General features: G+C 69.8%; 3 protein-coding genes across 5 annotated transcripts; 1 reads left to right on the top strand and 2 right to left on the bottom strand.

Annotated features, from left to right (window-relative positions):
- Positions 1-64: 64 nt before the first annotated feature.
- On the bottom strand, positions 65-2,796 carry PDIA2 (protein disulfide isomerase family A member 2). Its single transcript, XM_062180374.1, has 11 exons — positions 2,622-2,796; positions 1,963-2,169; positions 1,761-1,894; positions 1,549-1,686; positions 1,352-1,468; positions 1,155-1,280; positions 887-1,084; positions 685-805; positions 433-614; positions 234-338; positions 65-135 (listed from the first exon to the last, which is right to left on the bottom strand). Exons 1-11 carry the CDS (start codon positions 2,794-2,796, stop codon positions 91-93), a joined length of 1,548 nt encoding a protein of 515 aa, XP_062036358.1. The 3' UTR covers positions 65-90.
- Positions 2,797-2,953: 157 nt separating this feature from the next.
- ARHGDIG (Rho GDP dissociation inhibitor gamma) lies at positions 2,954-4,603 on the bottom strand. Its single transcript, XM_062180188.1, has 6 exons — positions 4,498-4,603; positions 3,869-4,063; positions 3,691-3,774; positions 3,534-3,610; positions 3,395-3,458; positions 2,954-3,314 (listed from the first exon to the last, which is right to left on the bottom strand). Exons 1-6 carry the CDS (start codon positions 4,568-4,570, stop codon positions 3,115-3,117), a joined length of 693 nt encoding a protein of 230 aa, XP_062036172.1. The 5' UTR covers positions 4,571-4,603; the 3' UTR covers positions 2,954-3,114.
- A 1,815-nt stretch (positions 4,604-6,418) lies between these two features.
- On the top strand, positions 6,419-12,312 carry RGS11 (regulator of G protein signaling 11). 3 transcript variants are annotated; one of them, XM_062179828.1, is made up of 17 exons: positions 6,419-6,499; positions 6,667-6,763; positions 6,845-6,895; positions 6,975-7,081; positions 7,537-7,588; positions 7,685-7,743; positions 7,850-7,926; positions 8,043-8,124; positions 8,495-8,563; positions 9,293-9,322; positions 9,395-9,456; positions 9,547-9,660; positions 9,754-9,869; positions 9,996-10,083; positions 10,169-10,307; positions 11,422-11,504; positions 11,597-12,312. In XM_062179828.1, exons 1-17 carry the CDS (start codon positions 6,452-6,454, stop codon positions 11,700-11,702), a joined length of 1,380 nt encoding a protein of 459 aa, XP_062035812.1. In that variant the 5' UTR covers positions 6,419-6,451; the 3' UTR covers positions 11,703-12,312. The 3 variants fall into 3 exon arrangements, with proteins under 3 accessions (XP_062035812.1, XP_062035811.1, XP_062035813.1); XM_062179827.1 differs by having other exon boundaries at positions 7,826-7,926; XM_062179829.1 differs by lacking the exon at positions 6,845-6,895 and having other exon boundaries at positions 7,826-7,926.
- Positions 12,313-13,432: the final 1,120 nt, after the last annotated feature.

The raw sequence follows: 13,432 nt of genomic DNA, 5'->3' as shown, positions 1-13,432 counted from the left end.
CACGTCCAGAACTCAGCCTCTTTATTCACAGCTGGGAGCAGGCCGCCCGGGGGGTGGGGGGGTGGGGGGGGTGGCAGGGGGCCAGGCTGCCTACAGCTCTTCCTTGAGTTCCACTGTGGAATTGGCCGGTGGCTCCTAGAGAGGCAGAGAGGCCAGCTCAGAGCGCTGCCCCTGCCTGTGGGGCCGGGCCAGGGCTCAGGGCGAGGCCTGGACCCCTGGGCGGGGGTGCCCACCGGCACAGGGGCTGCAGGCTCCTCGGTGGGGGTAGGCAGCTCGCCCCCGCTGTCCAGAAACTGGGAGAAGGTCTCCAGGTCCCGGCTGCTCTTGTATTCGATCACCTGGGGGGGCGGGGAGAGGAGGAGGAGGGGCCTGGAGGACAGGCCTGCCCCGCCCCGTGCTCGCCCCCCCCCCCCCGCCTGGCCCCCGCCTCACCTTGCGGCCCGGCCCCGCGGGGAAGTACAGGAGGGTGGGGAAGCCGGCCACGCGCAGGGCCTCCAGCTCATTGGCCGTGGCGTCCAGCTCCGCGATGACGATGTCCTCGCGGTCCCTGTACTTCTCAGCCAGCGCCTCCCAGGCCGGGGCCATCTCCTTGCAGTGGCTGCACCACGGGGCATCTAGGACAGGGGTGTTGGGCTCCCCCTGCCGCGCCCGCCAAGCCCCCACCCCGCCGCCTGCCGCACTTACAGAACTTGACAAACACGTTCTTGGCCTCGTCATAAACCACCTGCTCGAAGTTCTTGCCCACGAGGGTCTTCACTGGCCGCTGGTCCCAGTCAGGGGGGACGTCCTGGCTCAGGAGATAGGGCTGGGGAGCCAGGCCAGTGCTCACTGGGGGTCCCTAGAGCGACCACCCCCCACCGCCGCCGTGGGCAGTCCCGCAGGGGACCTGCACTTGGCCGCCGAGGACAGCGCGGCAGAAAGTGGTGACCGCTGCCGCCGTGATGGGCTCCCCGGCCGCCGGCGCGTACTTCTTGGTGGTCTCCATGTTGATGAGGCGCAGGGTGGGGGCCGCCTCGCTCTTGAGGCCGAAGTACTGCAGCACGTGGCTGTTGTCCACAGCCACGTCCACCACCACGAACAGCACCTGCGGGCAGCAGTGCGTGCGGGCCCTGGCCCTGCCACCGCCCCACCTCGCCCTCCCGACTCCCCCGTACCTGTCCCCGGAACGGAGGGGCTGCCTCCCGGAAGCCCTCCAGGAGCTGCCTGTGTGCAGCCAGCGTCTGGTTGACGAACAGCAGCAGGTGGTTGAGGATCTTGGCGGCGAAGATCTTGGGGGACGTCTGTGGGGTGGGGACGCGTCACTCCTGGGGACACCCCTGCTCCTGCTGTCCCCTGGCCACACCTCACTCACCTGGCTGTTGAACTCTGTGACCAGGTGCATACTGTGGGTGACCAGGAAGCGGGACAGGTCCCCCAAGTCCAGCCCCAGCTCTGTGTCCACCGGGAAGTCGGCCCGCCCCTCATCAAACTGGACACCAGGCAGGTCGGTGAAGGGTGGGGGGCCGGGTGGGGGGGCAGCAGCCCCACCCCAGCCCTGCCCGGCCCCACCTTCTTGAAGAGGACAACGGTGTCCTCCGTGAGGCCAAACTTCTGAAAGAGCTGTGGCCGGTCAGTGAGGCCGAAAGTGATGTCCAGGGCGTCCTGGGCCAGGGCCAGGAAGGTGGCCACGTCCTCGTCCTGGAGGTCCTAAGGGCCGGAGCCCGTGAGGCCGGCGCTGGCGCCAGCACCGAGCCCACGTCGGGCCCCGCCCCTCAGCCTACCTTGAAGAATCCGACCACCACCACGTCCCGGGCGTCGATCAGCACCTGGGCGCCCTGCTCGTCCTGCAGCCGGGTGGCACTGGCCCCCACCCGCCGCCGCAGCCACTCCGCGATGCCCTCGGCCTCCCGGGGCCCTGTGGAGAGTCCTCCCTCAGCCCAGGCCCAGCCCCGCCCTCCTGCCCGCGCCAAGCCCGCCCCGTACCTGTGTAGTCCTCCGGGTGGGTGCGGTTCCCATCACGGAAGAACTTGAGCGTGGGGTACTCCGTCACACCGAACTCCCTGGCCAGCTCCGGCTCTGCGGCCGCGTCCACCTTGGCCAGTGTGGCCCTGGCCGACTCGGCTGCTAGGACGGCAGCTGCCTTACTGTACTCCGGGGCCAGGGCCTGGCAGTGCCCACACCACGGGGCGTCTAGGGGACAGGGCCATGAGCTCCTGGGCACTCGGCACCCCTGGCCTGCCACAGCTGCCCCTTGGGCTCAGGTCCAGGGGAGCAAGCGTGTTCTGTGCACACTTGGCTTCCCCAGGGGCCCCCAAGCCTTGCCACAGTCGGGCGGAGCACCCTAGACCGGAGGCTTTGGGTGTAGGGACCAGCGAGGTCTGGGCTGGGGGTCCAGGCTCCATGGGACCGCCTGGTGAGCCTCGAAGCTGGGAATTGGTGAATGAAGGGGCCTGGAGGAGCCCAAGGCGTGTGCAGGTCCCCCCGGAGCCTAACCTCGACCCCAGGCCACCTGGCCAGCCCGGCGGGGGCTCCTCAACCTGGGGCCTCGGTATGCGCCTCCACGTGCCCAGGCCCAGCGCCCTCCTGGGGAGCCCTGGGCGCAAACCCTGCCTGTCCCCACCCCACTGGTCCCAGGCACTCACAGAACTCCACCAGCAGGGCATGGTGCTCCTGTAGGGCCCTGTCCAAGCTGTGCTGGGTCAGCACCAAGACCCCGTCCTCCTCGGGGGGCGGCTCCTCGGGGCCCTGACCCTGTCCTCGGCGCCCAGAGGCCCCCAGCAGCAGCAGCAGCAGCACGGGCAGGAGCTGGCACTCCATGGCAGTGCTGGCCCCGCAGCACAGGGGCAGATAAGGGGCCTAGGGGCCAGGCAGCAGCTGCCACGTGGCGCCCGCCCACTCGCGGGGAAGATAAGGCCCCGAGAGCCCCCACCCCCATGAGGGAGGGAGCAGAAAGAGGCGACACCAAGGCACTGAGACAGGGGAACGTTTAATAGGGCTGTTCAGGGCACGGCAGCAGGCCCAAGGGGCAGCGGGGGCGGGGCCATGGACAGAGGGCGGGGGTGCGTGGGGGGGGTCCCGGTGCAGCAACTGCAGGAGGTGGGGAGACAAGGACCCCACGGAGGGCAGCCCGGGGGCTCAGTCGGCCCAGTCCCGGCAGATGAGGAGGCCCCATTCCCAGGACAGGTGTCTGGTCCTGTCGTCATCCGTGAAGAGCGAGGAGACCACGTAGGGGCCCCGCACCAGCAGGCCCCGCGGCACCTCCTCCATGGCCGTCACAAACTCGTACTCCTGGGCCCTGGGGCCGTAACTGCCCACCATGCAGACGGCCTTGTCCACTGGGGGGGGAGGGCGAGGGCGTCAGGGGCCGCCCCCTGCCCACGCCCGCCCCGCCCCGCCCCCACTGTGCCGCCCTTACCACGCAGGCCGCGCCGGTAGGTGTGATGCACACACCTGAGGCCGCTGACGATCTCCCTGTTCACCTGGGCGGGGGCAGAGCCGGTCAGCCGGAGCCCGGGCTCGGCCCCAGGCCCCCCCCCCCCCCGCCCCCGCCTCACCTTGAAGGTGATCTTTACTCTGTAATCCACGCCCTCCTTCAGCACAAACACCTGGTCCTTCAGCGCAGCCAGGTTCCCTGCCAGGGAGGCGGCCAGTGAGGCCCGGGGCAGCCCCCACCCGGAGCCCGGGGGCCTGGGGGCTCGGTGGAGGACCCACCTGTGAGGTCCATGGTGACGGGCGCCGGGGCCTGCTCGGACAGCAGCGTCAGCCTCATCACCTGCACGTCGGGCAGGCTGGGGTCTGGGGAGAGATGGGGTCTGCAGGGTGCCCCCACAGCCCGCCCCGCCCGCCCCGCCCCGCCGCCTCCCCCCAGGGCCAGGGCCTGAGACCGTACCCACGACAGGCGGCGGGGGCCCCAGCAGCACCCGCTTGTACGTGAGCAGGCTGGCGTCCCCCGGGTCCAGCTGCAGGATCTCCAGCACGCTCTTCCTGCGCGGGGCCTGGTAGCCCGGCACGGCCTCGTCCAGCACCTCCTCCTCGAGCGCCTCGTCAGGCTTCGACTGCCCACCCTCCTTGTCGGCCAGGAGGACTGCCGGTCAGGGAAGGTGGGTGAGCAGCTGCCCACGCCCACCCTGGCATCCAGCATCAAGCTGCGGCCCCCACCGAGGCCACCCGGTCCCCGGCGCGCCTCCTCCGCGGCCGGGGTGGGGGGACCCAGACCAGCTCCCACCGCACTGGCCTCCGGGGGCTCCCCACCCCTGCCTCCCGCCCCCCCCCCCCCGCCCCTCTCCTGCAGCCCCGGAGGCAGGGACGTCTCTGAGCCCTTACGGGCCCCACCTAAGGGAGAGGGGCCCCCCGCGCCTCACAGACAGGCCCAGCCCCTGCTGGCTTCCTTCCCCACCCGCAGCCGGAGGGCCCCGAGCGCCCCCGAAGTTATCGCGCGGGGGGGGTGGCGGGGGAACGGCCCCCGCCCCGGTCCTAGCCCCCCGCCCACGTGGCCGACCGCCCAGCCCGGCAGCTCACCTCGGGCGCACAGCGCCAGCCGGAGCAGCTCCAGCAGCTGCGCCCCCAGCTCGCACGCGTCCAGGCCCAGCATGGTGGCGCGCGGCCCGGCCCGCCGCGGAGCCGCCGCCCGGCTCGGCGCTCAGCCCCGGCGCGACTGCGGTGAGCTCATCCCGGCCGGGAGCGCCCCCCGCGCCCAGCGCCGCGCCCGCGCCGCGCGCCCCCAGCCGCTCCGCGGACCCCGCGCAGCCCCGCAGAGACGCGCGTGTCGCCCGCACGGCGCTGGCACCGGGCCGTCCCCGCCGCGACACGCCCGTACCCCGCGCCGAGCGCCCGACCGCGGCTCCACACCAGCTGCCGTCACGGTCCCCGTCGCCCGGCCGCACCCGCTCCGGCCGCCCCACCCCCACGGCGCCAGCGAGAGGCTCAGGGTCTCCTGGGAAGCCCTCTGGGCGGGGCAGGCGGCGCCGCTGGGAGCAGGTGCGCGCCCCGCACCCGTCCCTGTCCCCGGGCTCCCATTATGGGCAGGTGGTGCAGGCCGCACCTGGGGCCCCGCGCTCGGCGCTGCCAGGGCCTGGGCCGGCCCCACAGCCCCAGCGGCTCCCAGAAGCCGGACACACGGACCAAGACGCTTCCTGGGGGGTTGGCCCTGTGTGAATGACCATGGGGGTGGCCTCTTCAGTTGCCCAGGGCCTGTTCTGGGAAGAGGAGGGCATTGAGGCCAATGCTGGGAGTGCTGGGCGGCAGCGGGGGTGGGGCGGGGTGGATGGCAGCCAACCTGGACACCCAACCTCACCTGGCCACTGGGGGACCCAAGGGGGGCAGGGCCTGAGAAAGGAGCAGCCCCAGCCTGGCCCCATCCCACACTCTGGGCCAGAGGGTTTGACATAACCTGTCCTGTCTGAGCGGCCGGTCCTGGGCACCAGGCCTGAGGACAACTGTCCCCACGGTCACTCACACAGAGCCGCCCCGCCCCCCCGTAAGGTCCCCTTGGGCCTTTACCTGCTTGCAAGCTGCCCAAGGCTGGCCCCAGCCTCCCCTTCACCAAGGAAAGGCTACTGGTGGACGCCCAGGCCCAGGGCAGCCTGCTCCCCTGGGCTAGGGGCAGCGGGGGTAGGGTCCTCTCCAGCCCCTCTGTCGCCACCAGTGGTGGCAATGGACTTGAGGATGGCCTCTAGTAGGCTCCCGGCACCAGCTCCCCGCCCAGGTCACCAGGTGGAGGTGGCCGCTGGTGAGTCTGGCCGGGAGGCGTGCGGGGCTCCCCTGCTGGCGAAAGCCCCCCTCTCTTAGCCAAAGGTCCTGGCAGCCTGCCCCCACTCTGCGCTCAGCCTGGGGGACCCCAGCAAGGCCCGGAGCCCTGGGGCTTAATTCTGAGGATCCTTCTTTACGCACAGGGACGAGACCATCTGGCCATCTCACCCCCGCCAGAGCTCGCACACTCATAGACAGCATGACCCCCTCCACCTGGTCGCCGGCCCCGCCCGCACAGGGACGAGACCATCTGGCCATCTCACCCCCGCCAGAGCTCGCACACTCATAGACAGCATGACCCCCTCCACCTGGTCGCCGGCCCCGCCCGCACAGGCCCCCCCCCCAGATTCCACCGAAGGCATTTCCCCTCCCGCAGGGGATGGCCGTGGGCGCCCCCATCTTCCCTGCCCTGTCAGGGCGGTCACAGCAGTGCCACAACCCGTGGCGGTGACCCCTGGCCACATCTGAGCTGGGCCTCAGGCGGCTGTCCACAAATGCCCCTCCCCAAGACCCTGCGACTGGCCTTGCCTACCGGGGAGGGGGAGCCCACCCCAGGTGAGCTTCCGCCACCAACCCCTGGACCCTCGGAGAGCCACCCCTACGGCCCCGGCTCTGAGGGCTCCGGGCTTGGGGGATACTGGTCGCTGGCGCGTGGCCGCCGGCCCCAAGGCCACAGGATTAACCCGGCGCGGGGCGGGACCGGACTGCGCCACCTGCCGCTGCCATGGCCGCCGGCGGGCGCGCCCGCGCACAGAGGCCGAATCTGGACAAGGTGGGCGCCGCGCGGCCCTGGCCGCCCTTGCGGGCTCGGGACCCCCGCGCGGCCCGGCGCTCCGCGGGTCTAAGCCGCTGCCCAGGGTCCGGGCCCGGGCGCTCGGGGCTTTCGGCCGGGTGGGGGCGGGGCGGGCCGGGGCAGCCCCTCACGGGGCGCTCGCGCAGATGGAGCGCGTGGTCGTGAGCATGCAGGACCCTGACGAAGGGGTGAAGATGCGGAGCCAACGCCTGCTCATCACCATCATCCCCCACGCCGTGGCGGGTGAGACGCCGCCCGGGTCCGGGGGGGGGGGGGCCTGGGGCACCTCGCCCCACCCCCACCGCGCCCGTGTCTCGCGCTCAGGCGGCGACGTGGTGCAGTGGCTGACCCAGAAGTTCCGCGTGGCGGAGGACGGTGAGGGGCGGCCCCGGGCGGGCTGCGCGGGACAGGGCGGCCGGGCCTGCAACCAGGCGGTGCCCTGCGCCCTCTGCAGAGGCGCTGCACCTGGGCTCGCTGCTGGTGCGGCATGGATACCTGTACCCTCTGCGGGACCCCCGCAGCCTCGTGCTCCGGCCCGACGAGACACCCTACAGGTTCCAGGTCAGGCTGGGGGCAGCAGGTGGGCTTCCAGGAGCGGCCTGATGGGTGGGGGCGCCGGGAGGGCCTGGCTGGCTGAGGCGGGAGCCCGCGAGGCCTGGGGTCCACCGTCCCTCCCTTGCCCAAAAGGCCTGGGCCGCAAGTGTCCATCCCCTGGAGAGAAACGTCTGCCCAGCCCCACAGAGGTCAACACCTGCCCAGGACTCTGGCGTCTTGGGGATCCTCAGCTCCCCACCCCACCAAGGGGCCCCAGTGCCTTGCCTGTTTCGGGGTGTGGCCCCCACACTGGGGGAGCCCCTTCCTGCTTTCCTTGACCTCATCCAGGCCCCAGGCTGCCCCCAGGCATCCCCACCCCTTCCCACCCTGGACAGCTCCTGCCCAGCGAGCTGGGCGGGCGGGGTGACAACAGGTGGGGAGGCCCCGGGATCCTGGACACCCTTCTCCCTGCGCCGTGCCAGACGCCGTACTTCTGGGCAAGCACCGTGTGGCCAGCCGCCGAGCTGGACTATGGTGAGAGGAGGGGCCGGGCAGGCAGGGGACAAGGTCCCAGGACAGTGGCCGCACGGGCAAGGCCAGAGGGTGAGGCTTGACGTCCGGTCCTTGCAGCCATCTACCTGGCCAAGAGGAGCATCCAGAGGCAGGGGGCGCTGGTGGACCACGAGAAGGTGAGGCCGGAGGCCCAGCTGGCCCAGAAGCCCCCTCCCCCACTCCCTGCAGCCCCTCTGGGGAGGCGGGGCCCCGCCCCAGGGCTGTGCACCCCATATCCGGCAGGAGCACTATGACCAGCTGCAGTGGAAGATCAGCCACGCCTGGGACCTGGTGGTGACGCAGGCCAGGGAGCAGCTGAGGTGAGCGCCGCGCTGGGCTCCCTGGTGGCCCAGGGACACCCCAGGCTCGGGCTTGGGCCAGAGGAGGGGACGCTGGAGCCAGCACCACCTGGCCCCAGCTCTCCTGTCCCTCCCAGGGCCATGAAGCAGCGTCGCAGAGGGGACAGGCTGGTCATCGCGTGCCAGGAGCAGGTGTACTGGCTGGTGAACAGGCCGCCGGTGAGCCCCTTAGGGCAACAGGTGTCCGGGGTGCTGGCTGCTCCCATTCTGAGCCAGGGTTCTGGCCGGTGACAGGGGGTTCCAGTTCTGTGACTCAGATCCCAGGGGTCACAAGGTCGTGGCTGAGGGGGCAGCCGCCCACAGGGGGAACAGGTCGGGGCTTCCCGGCTGGGGTCTCCCCAGAACCGTGGTCACGGGAGGTGGCTTGAGCCCCCCTGCTGTGTGGGGCCCTTTGGTGGTGGCGATGGGGAGTGAGCAGGGAGGGGATGGGGCGGAGGGGGTGGGCTCGGGGCGGGGTCAGTCCCTGCTTCAGTGTAGGGGAGTCTGGGCGTGGCAGGAGCCACACCCCCACCTCATCTCCCTGCTGCAGCCGGGGGTCCCTAACGTGATGGAGCAGGGTCCAGAGAGGGGCTCATGTGCCGCCAGCCAACTGCAAATGGTGAGCACCGCCGAGGGCACCTGCCCACTCACTGCCCCTTCCTGCCCTGCCTGAGGCCTTGGGCCCAGCACATCCTCAGTGGGACTATGTGGGGGCTGTCACCCACCCACCCGTCTTGCCATCTGCCCGTCCTTTGGTCCCCTCCACTCCTGTGCCTCTCTCTCCCCCCATAGGCGCCCCCGGACAGGGGAAGGCGGGGCCTTGGAGGGTGGCGAGCGGGGCTGTGCCTTGAAGGACCGTGGTCCCGGCCACCCCACTTCAGGGCCTGCAGTGGCCTCTGGAAACCAACAGAAACCCAGCCCAGACACCCACTGAGCCCTTTGTTCAGGCCCAGGCCCAGGGTCGCCCCTCGCATCCTCCTAGCTGCAGATGCCAACCTTCACTCCCGTAAACTCGGAGCGCACTGGGCGCTGGCCAGCCCGTGGCACCTGCAGCCTGACTCCAAGTTGCACGCAGTGGTATTGCTCCAGAGCCCGTGTGTTGTCGAGGAATATAAACGCGTTTGACGATGATGTTAGTCCCAGTTGGAAAGTTCAAGGCAACTTTGAGAACCTTTGTGGAACATTCTGGAAATCTCCAGACTCTGAGTTCCCAGAGGTCTCCTGGAAAGTCAGACCCGTGGGAGGACAGGGAGCTGAGCTGGGGCCAGGGTTCAGCCCAGGGGGACACCAGGGGCTGCAGGTTAGGGAGACTGGCCGTCTTCTGACAGCAGCCCCCGTCCCCTTGTAGTACAAGAGCCTGGATTTCTACAAATGGGAGGTAGGTGCGGGGGGCAGGGGCGGGGCTGCCCACGCCCCGCCCAGGCCCCGGCTCACGGGCCTTGTGCCCTAGATCGAGTATGCCAGGAAGGCGCTGGGTCGGAACCGGCTGAAGTCCTCCGTCTGCCTGGAGGCGTGAGTGGGGTGAGGGGGGGCAGCTGGGGAGCCCCAGGCCTGAGCCCAGACCCCCTCTGCTCGGCACCAGCCCTGGCATCACCTGCCCAGGTACCTGAAGTTCAGCAGCCAGCGTGGGCCCCACGACCCCATCCTGTCTGGGTGCCTGCCCAGCAACCCCTGGGTCACGGATGACGACACCTACTGGACTGTGAACGCGCCCACGTGAGCCCAGGGCTGGGGGGGGGGGCTGGGGAGGTGCCTGCCTGGGGAGGGGGCAGAGCTGTGGGAAGGCCGACCCTTGCCCCGTGCCCCCAGGGTGGCCACCCCCACGCGGCTCCGAGTGGAGCGCTGGGGCTTCAGCTTCCACGAGCTGCTGGAAGACCCCCTGGGGCGGGCGCATTTCATGGACTTTCTGGAGAAGGAGTTCAGCGGTGAGAAGCCCCCCCCCCCCCCCCGCTCTGGGCCTCCCAAGGGAGGCCACTGCCCCGCCCCCCCAGGCTTCCTCCAGCACCCCCGGGGTCCCGGGCGGGGCCCCTGACCTGGTGCCCGGCCCCCAGCGGAGAACCTCAGCTTCTGGGAGGCTTGTGAGGAGCTGCGCTACGGAGGGCAGGCCCAGGTCCCGGCTCTGGTGGACGCCGTGTACCAGTGAGTGCAGCAGGCTGGGGATGGGCGGACCGCGGGCTGGATCCACCCAGCCCGATCCCTCTGCCACCTCACCCCCCGACCCCAGGCAGTTCCTGGCCCCCGGTGCTGCCCGCTGGGTCAACATCGACAGCCGGACCATGGAGCGCACCCTGGCAGGGCTGTGCCGGCCTCACCGCTACGTGCTGGACGACGCACAGCTCCACATCTACATGCTCATGAAGAAGGTGAGCCCTAGGGGCCGGCGCCGGTTCTGTCCCGGCGGCCCCTCTTCCAGGCCAGCTCTCTGCTGTGGCCCGGGAGGGCAGAGGAGGATGGCCCAGGCACCCCATGGGAGACCAGGAGAAGCACCTGGCTCCTGGCTTCGGATCGGCGCAGTGCCGGCCATGGAGGCCATTTTGGGGGGTGAACCAAAGGAAGGAAGACCTTTCTCTCTGTCTCTCTCTCTCACTTCTCTCACTGTCTAACTCTGCCTGTCAAATAAATAAATAATATAAAAAAAAAGGTGAGCCCCGTCAGCTGAGCGCGGGGAGGGCGCCGCCCAGCGGCCCGGCCGCGTCACCGCGTCTTTCTTGTCTGGTGGTGTTAAGTTTTTATTTATTTTACTTGCAAGACAGGCAGAGGGCTCTTCACCCTCTAGTTCAGTCCCCCGACGCCTGCAGCAGCCAGGGCTGGGCCAGGCTGAAGCCAGGAGCCCCGAGCTCCATCGAGTCTGCCATGTGAGTGGCAGGGGCCCAGCTGTTGGTCATCGGCTGCGGCCTCCGAGGGACGGCACCCCTGTGTGACGTGGCCTCCCCGCGGGGCCCCGGCGCTGCTCCCGAGTCGCTTCCAGCCCACTCTCCACCCAGCCCAACAACTGAAAATTTATTTTACAAACAAGCAGTCGTGGTCATCGAGCCCTCTATTTAATATTGTAGCTTTCCTCTGTCTTAAAAAAAAAACCCAAAAACGTACGGATTTAAAAGGCAGAGGTAAGAGGGGGAGAGAGAGCAAGCTTCATCTGCCGACTCACTCCGCACACGCCCACCACAGCCAGGGCTGGGCCAGGCCTGCCCCGTGCGTGTAGGGGGAGGCACTGGGCCACTCCCTCTGCTCTCCCCGCACGAGCAGGGAGCTGGGTTGGAAGTCTGAGTTGACTTCATACCCTTGCCCTCACCTCTGGGCCACAGCCGCCTCCGGGGGCCTCGCTGGCAACGCCTTTCTCTGGCACGCGTGGACGGCAGGCCCTGGCCCCGCTGGGTGGGTGCCAGCACTGCCCTCCAGCACCCCGTCCACTGGGGATTTGGGGCTGGACCCTCTGAGAGGAGGGGAGGGTCAAGGGCTGGACGCCGTCTCGTGCAGGACTCCTACCCGAGGTTCCTCAAGTCCGACATGTACAGGGGCCTGCTGGCGGAGGCTACGGTGCCTGTGGAGACCAAGAGACGGTGAGCCCGGGCCGGCCCAGCCCGCCCCAGGCCCCAGAGTGGGCAGGCGTGGGGGGCACCCCAGCACTCGCCCCGGCCCTTCTCGTCCGCAGGGCGTTCCCGTTCCTGCGGAAGCCGCGGCACTGCGGCCCCAGCCCTGCACGCCTTCCTGCCGCTGGGGAGTCCACGGCAGGCCCTGGGGGGCACGGGGAGGACTAGGAGGGCCTCACTTCCTGTCACCTCCCGGCCCCGGCCGCCCAGCCCCCTCTTGGGCCAGGGTCCCTGCAGCTGCCTCTGCCGTGTGCCCAGGCTCACTTGGACCCCAAGTCTGTCCGCGCCTCCTGTTCCTGGGCAAACCCTCCCCTACCCAGAGGGACTGCTCCAGGGGCGGAGCTCCTGGCCACGGCCAGGCTGAGCAGGACCTGCTACCTGAGGACAGCTCCGGGAGCCCCTCCCATCTCAAGATCCAGGGAACCTGCCGGCAAATCCCTGCCAGCAGACGGCTCCGGGGGCGTCTGTCACGACACGGAAACGCAGCTCCCGGAGCAGCTCCATCCCTGCCGCGATCCTGGAGGGCCCAGGCCGGGCCGGGCTGCATGGCGCTGGCCAGCAAGCACCCGCCTCCCCTGGACGTCCCTGCACACGTCCACGGGGTGCAGGCCGGGGCTCCTCTGCCCAATTCGTGCACGATGACTGTGTCATTGCCCCTCCGACTCAGCGGGTCGCGCTCGGCCAGCGTGGCGGAGCCCGGGTGTCTGGTCCGTCCCTCCCCCAGATGCGCGGTGCGGGCGCGGACCAGCTCAGCTTCCAGCACAGAAATAAAGGACGCTCAGGCCCTCGTCCTGTGTGGGCCCCGCTTGGGGCGTGGACGTGAGATGTGCGTGTGCACTGGTGTGGTGGGCCACATGTGAGAGCCTTCAGGGAAGGTCCCGGTGTGTGAGTGACCCAGCCCTCCTGGGCTTCAGGCTGTGGACTTGGGGAACATGGTCCTGGGAAAGACAGCTGGGGGCACCACGCACTGCTGGACCACTGGGAGGAAGGGCCCCCAGCCAGAGGATGGCTGGACCCAAGAGGGAGGACACAGGGAGGAAGGGCCCCCAGCCTGAGGATGGCTGGACCCAAGAGGGAGGACACAGGGAGGAAGGGCCCCAGCCAGAGGATGCCTGGACCCAAGAGGGAGGACACTGGGAGGAAGGGCCCCCAGCCAGAGGATGCCTGGACCCAAGAGGGAGGACACTGGGAGGAAGGGCCCCAGCCAGAGGATGGCTGGACCCAAGAGGGAGGACACAGGGAGGAAGGGCCCCAGCCAGAGGATGGCTGGACCCAAGAGGGAGGACACAGGGAGGAAGGGCCCCAGCCAGAGGATGGCTGGACCCAAGAGGGAGGACACAGGGAGGAAGGGCCCCAGCCAGAGGATGGCTGGACCCAAGAGGGAGGACACTGGGAGGAAGGCCCCAGCCAGAGGATGGCTGGACCCAAGAGGGAGGACACTGGGAGGAAGGGCCCCAGCCAGAGGATGCCTGGACCCAAGAGGGAGGGAGGACACAGGGAGGAAGGCCCCCAGCCAGAGGATGGCTGGACCCAAGAGGGAGGACACAGGGAGGAAGGCCCCAGCCAGAGGATGGCTGGACCCAAGAGGGAGGACACTGGGAGGAAGGGCCCCAGCCAGAGGATGCCTGGACCCAAGAGGGAGGGAGGACACAGGGAGGAAGGGCCCCAGCCAGAGGATGGCTGGACCCAAGAGGGAGGACACAGGGAGGAAGGCCCCTAGCCAGAGGATGGCTGGACCCAAGAGGGAGGACACTGGGAGGAAGGGCCCCAGCCAGAGGATGGCTGGACCCAAGAGGGAGGACACTGGGAGGAAGGGCCCCAGCCTGAGGATGGCTGGACCCAAGAGGGAGGACACAGGGAGGAAGGCCCCAGCCAGAGGACGGCTGGACCCAAGAGGG

Source organism: Lepus europaeus, chromosome 21, assembly GCF_033115175.1.
Source record: "Lepus europaeus isolate LE1 chromosome 21, mLepTim1.pri, whole genome shotgun sequence".
Taxonomy (NCBI): domain Eukaryota; kingdom Metazoa; phylum Chordata; class Mammalia; order Lagomorpha; family Leporidae; genus Lepus; species Lepus europaeus.
This window is presented reverse-complemented; position numbering and strand designations above follow the sequence as displayed.

Coding starts and splice junctions, on each gene's coding strand:
- PDIA2 (XM_062180374.1), bottom strand. CDS start 2,796: ATGGAGTGCCAGCTCCTGCCCGTGCTGCTGCTGCTGCTGCTGGGGGCC. Junction 1,687..1,760: donor TGGTGGTCGGATTCTTCAAG/GTAGGCTGAGGG, acceptor TCCGGCCCTTAG/GACCTCCAGGACGAGGACGT. Junction 136..233: donor AGCCTGCAGCCCCTGTGCCG/GTGGGCACCCCC, acceptor CTGCCTCTCTAG/GAGCCACCGGCCAATTCCAC.
- ARHGDIG (XM_062180188.1), bottom strand. CDS start 4,570: ATGCTGGGCCTGGACGCGTGCGAGCTGGGGGCGCAGCTGCTGGAGCTG. Junction 4,064..4,497: donor GCTGGCGCTGTGCGCCCGAG/GTGAGCTGCCGG, acceptor CCTGACCGGCAG/TCCTCCTGGCCGACAAGGAG. Junction 3,315..3,394: donor CTACCGGCGCGGCCTGCGTG/GTAAGGGCGGCA, acceptor CTCCCCCCCCAG/TGGACAAGGCCGTCTGCATG.
- RGS11 (XM_062179827.1), top strand. CDS start 6,452: ATGGCCGCCGGCGGGCGCGCCCGCGCACAGAGGCCGAATCTGGACAAG. Junction 9,457..9,546: donor TCCTCCGTCTGCCTGGAGGC/GTGAGTGGGGTG, acceptor TCACCTGCCCAG/GTACCTGAAGTTCAGCAGCC. Junction 9,661..9,753: donor TGGACTGTGAACGCGCCCAC/GTGAGCCCAGGG, acceptor CCGTGCCCCCAG/GGTGGCCACCCCCACGCGGC.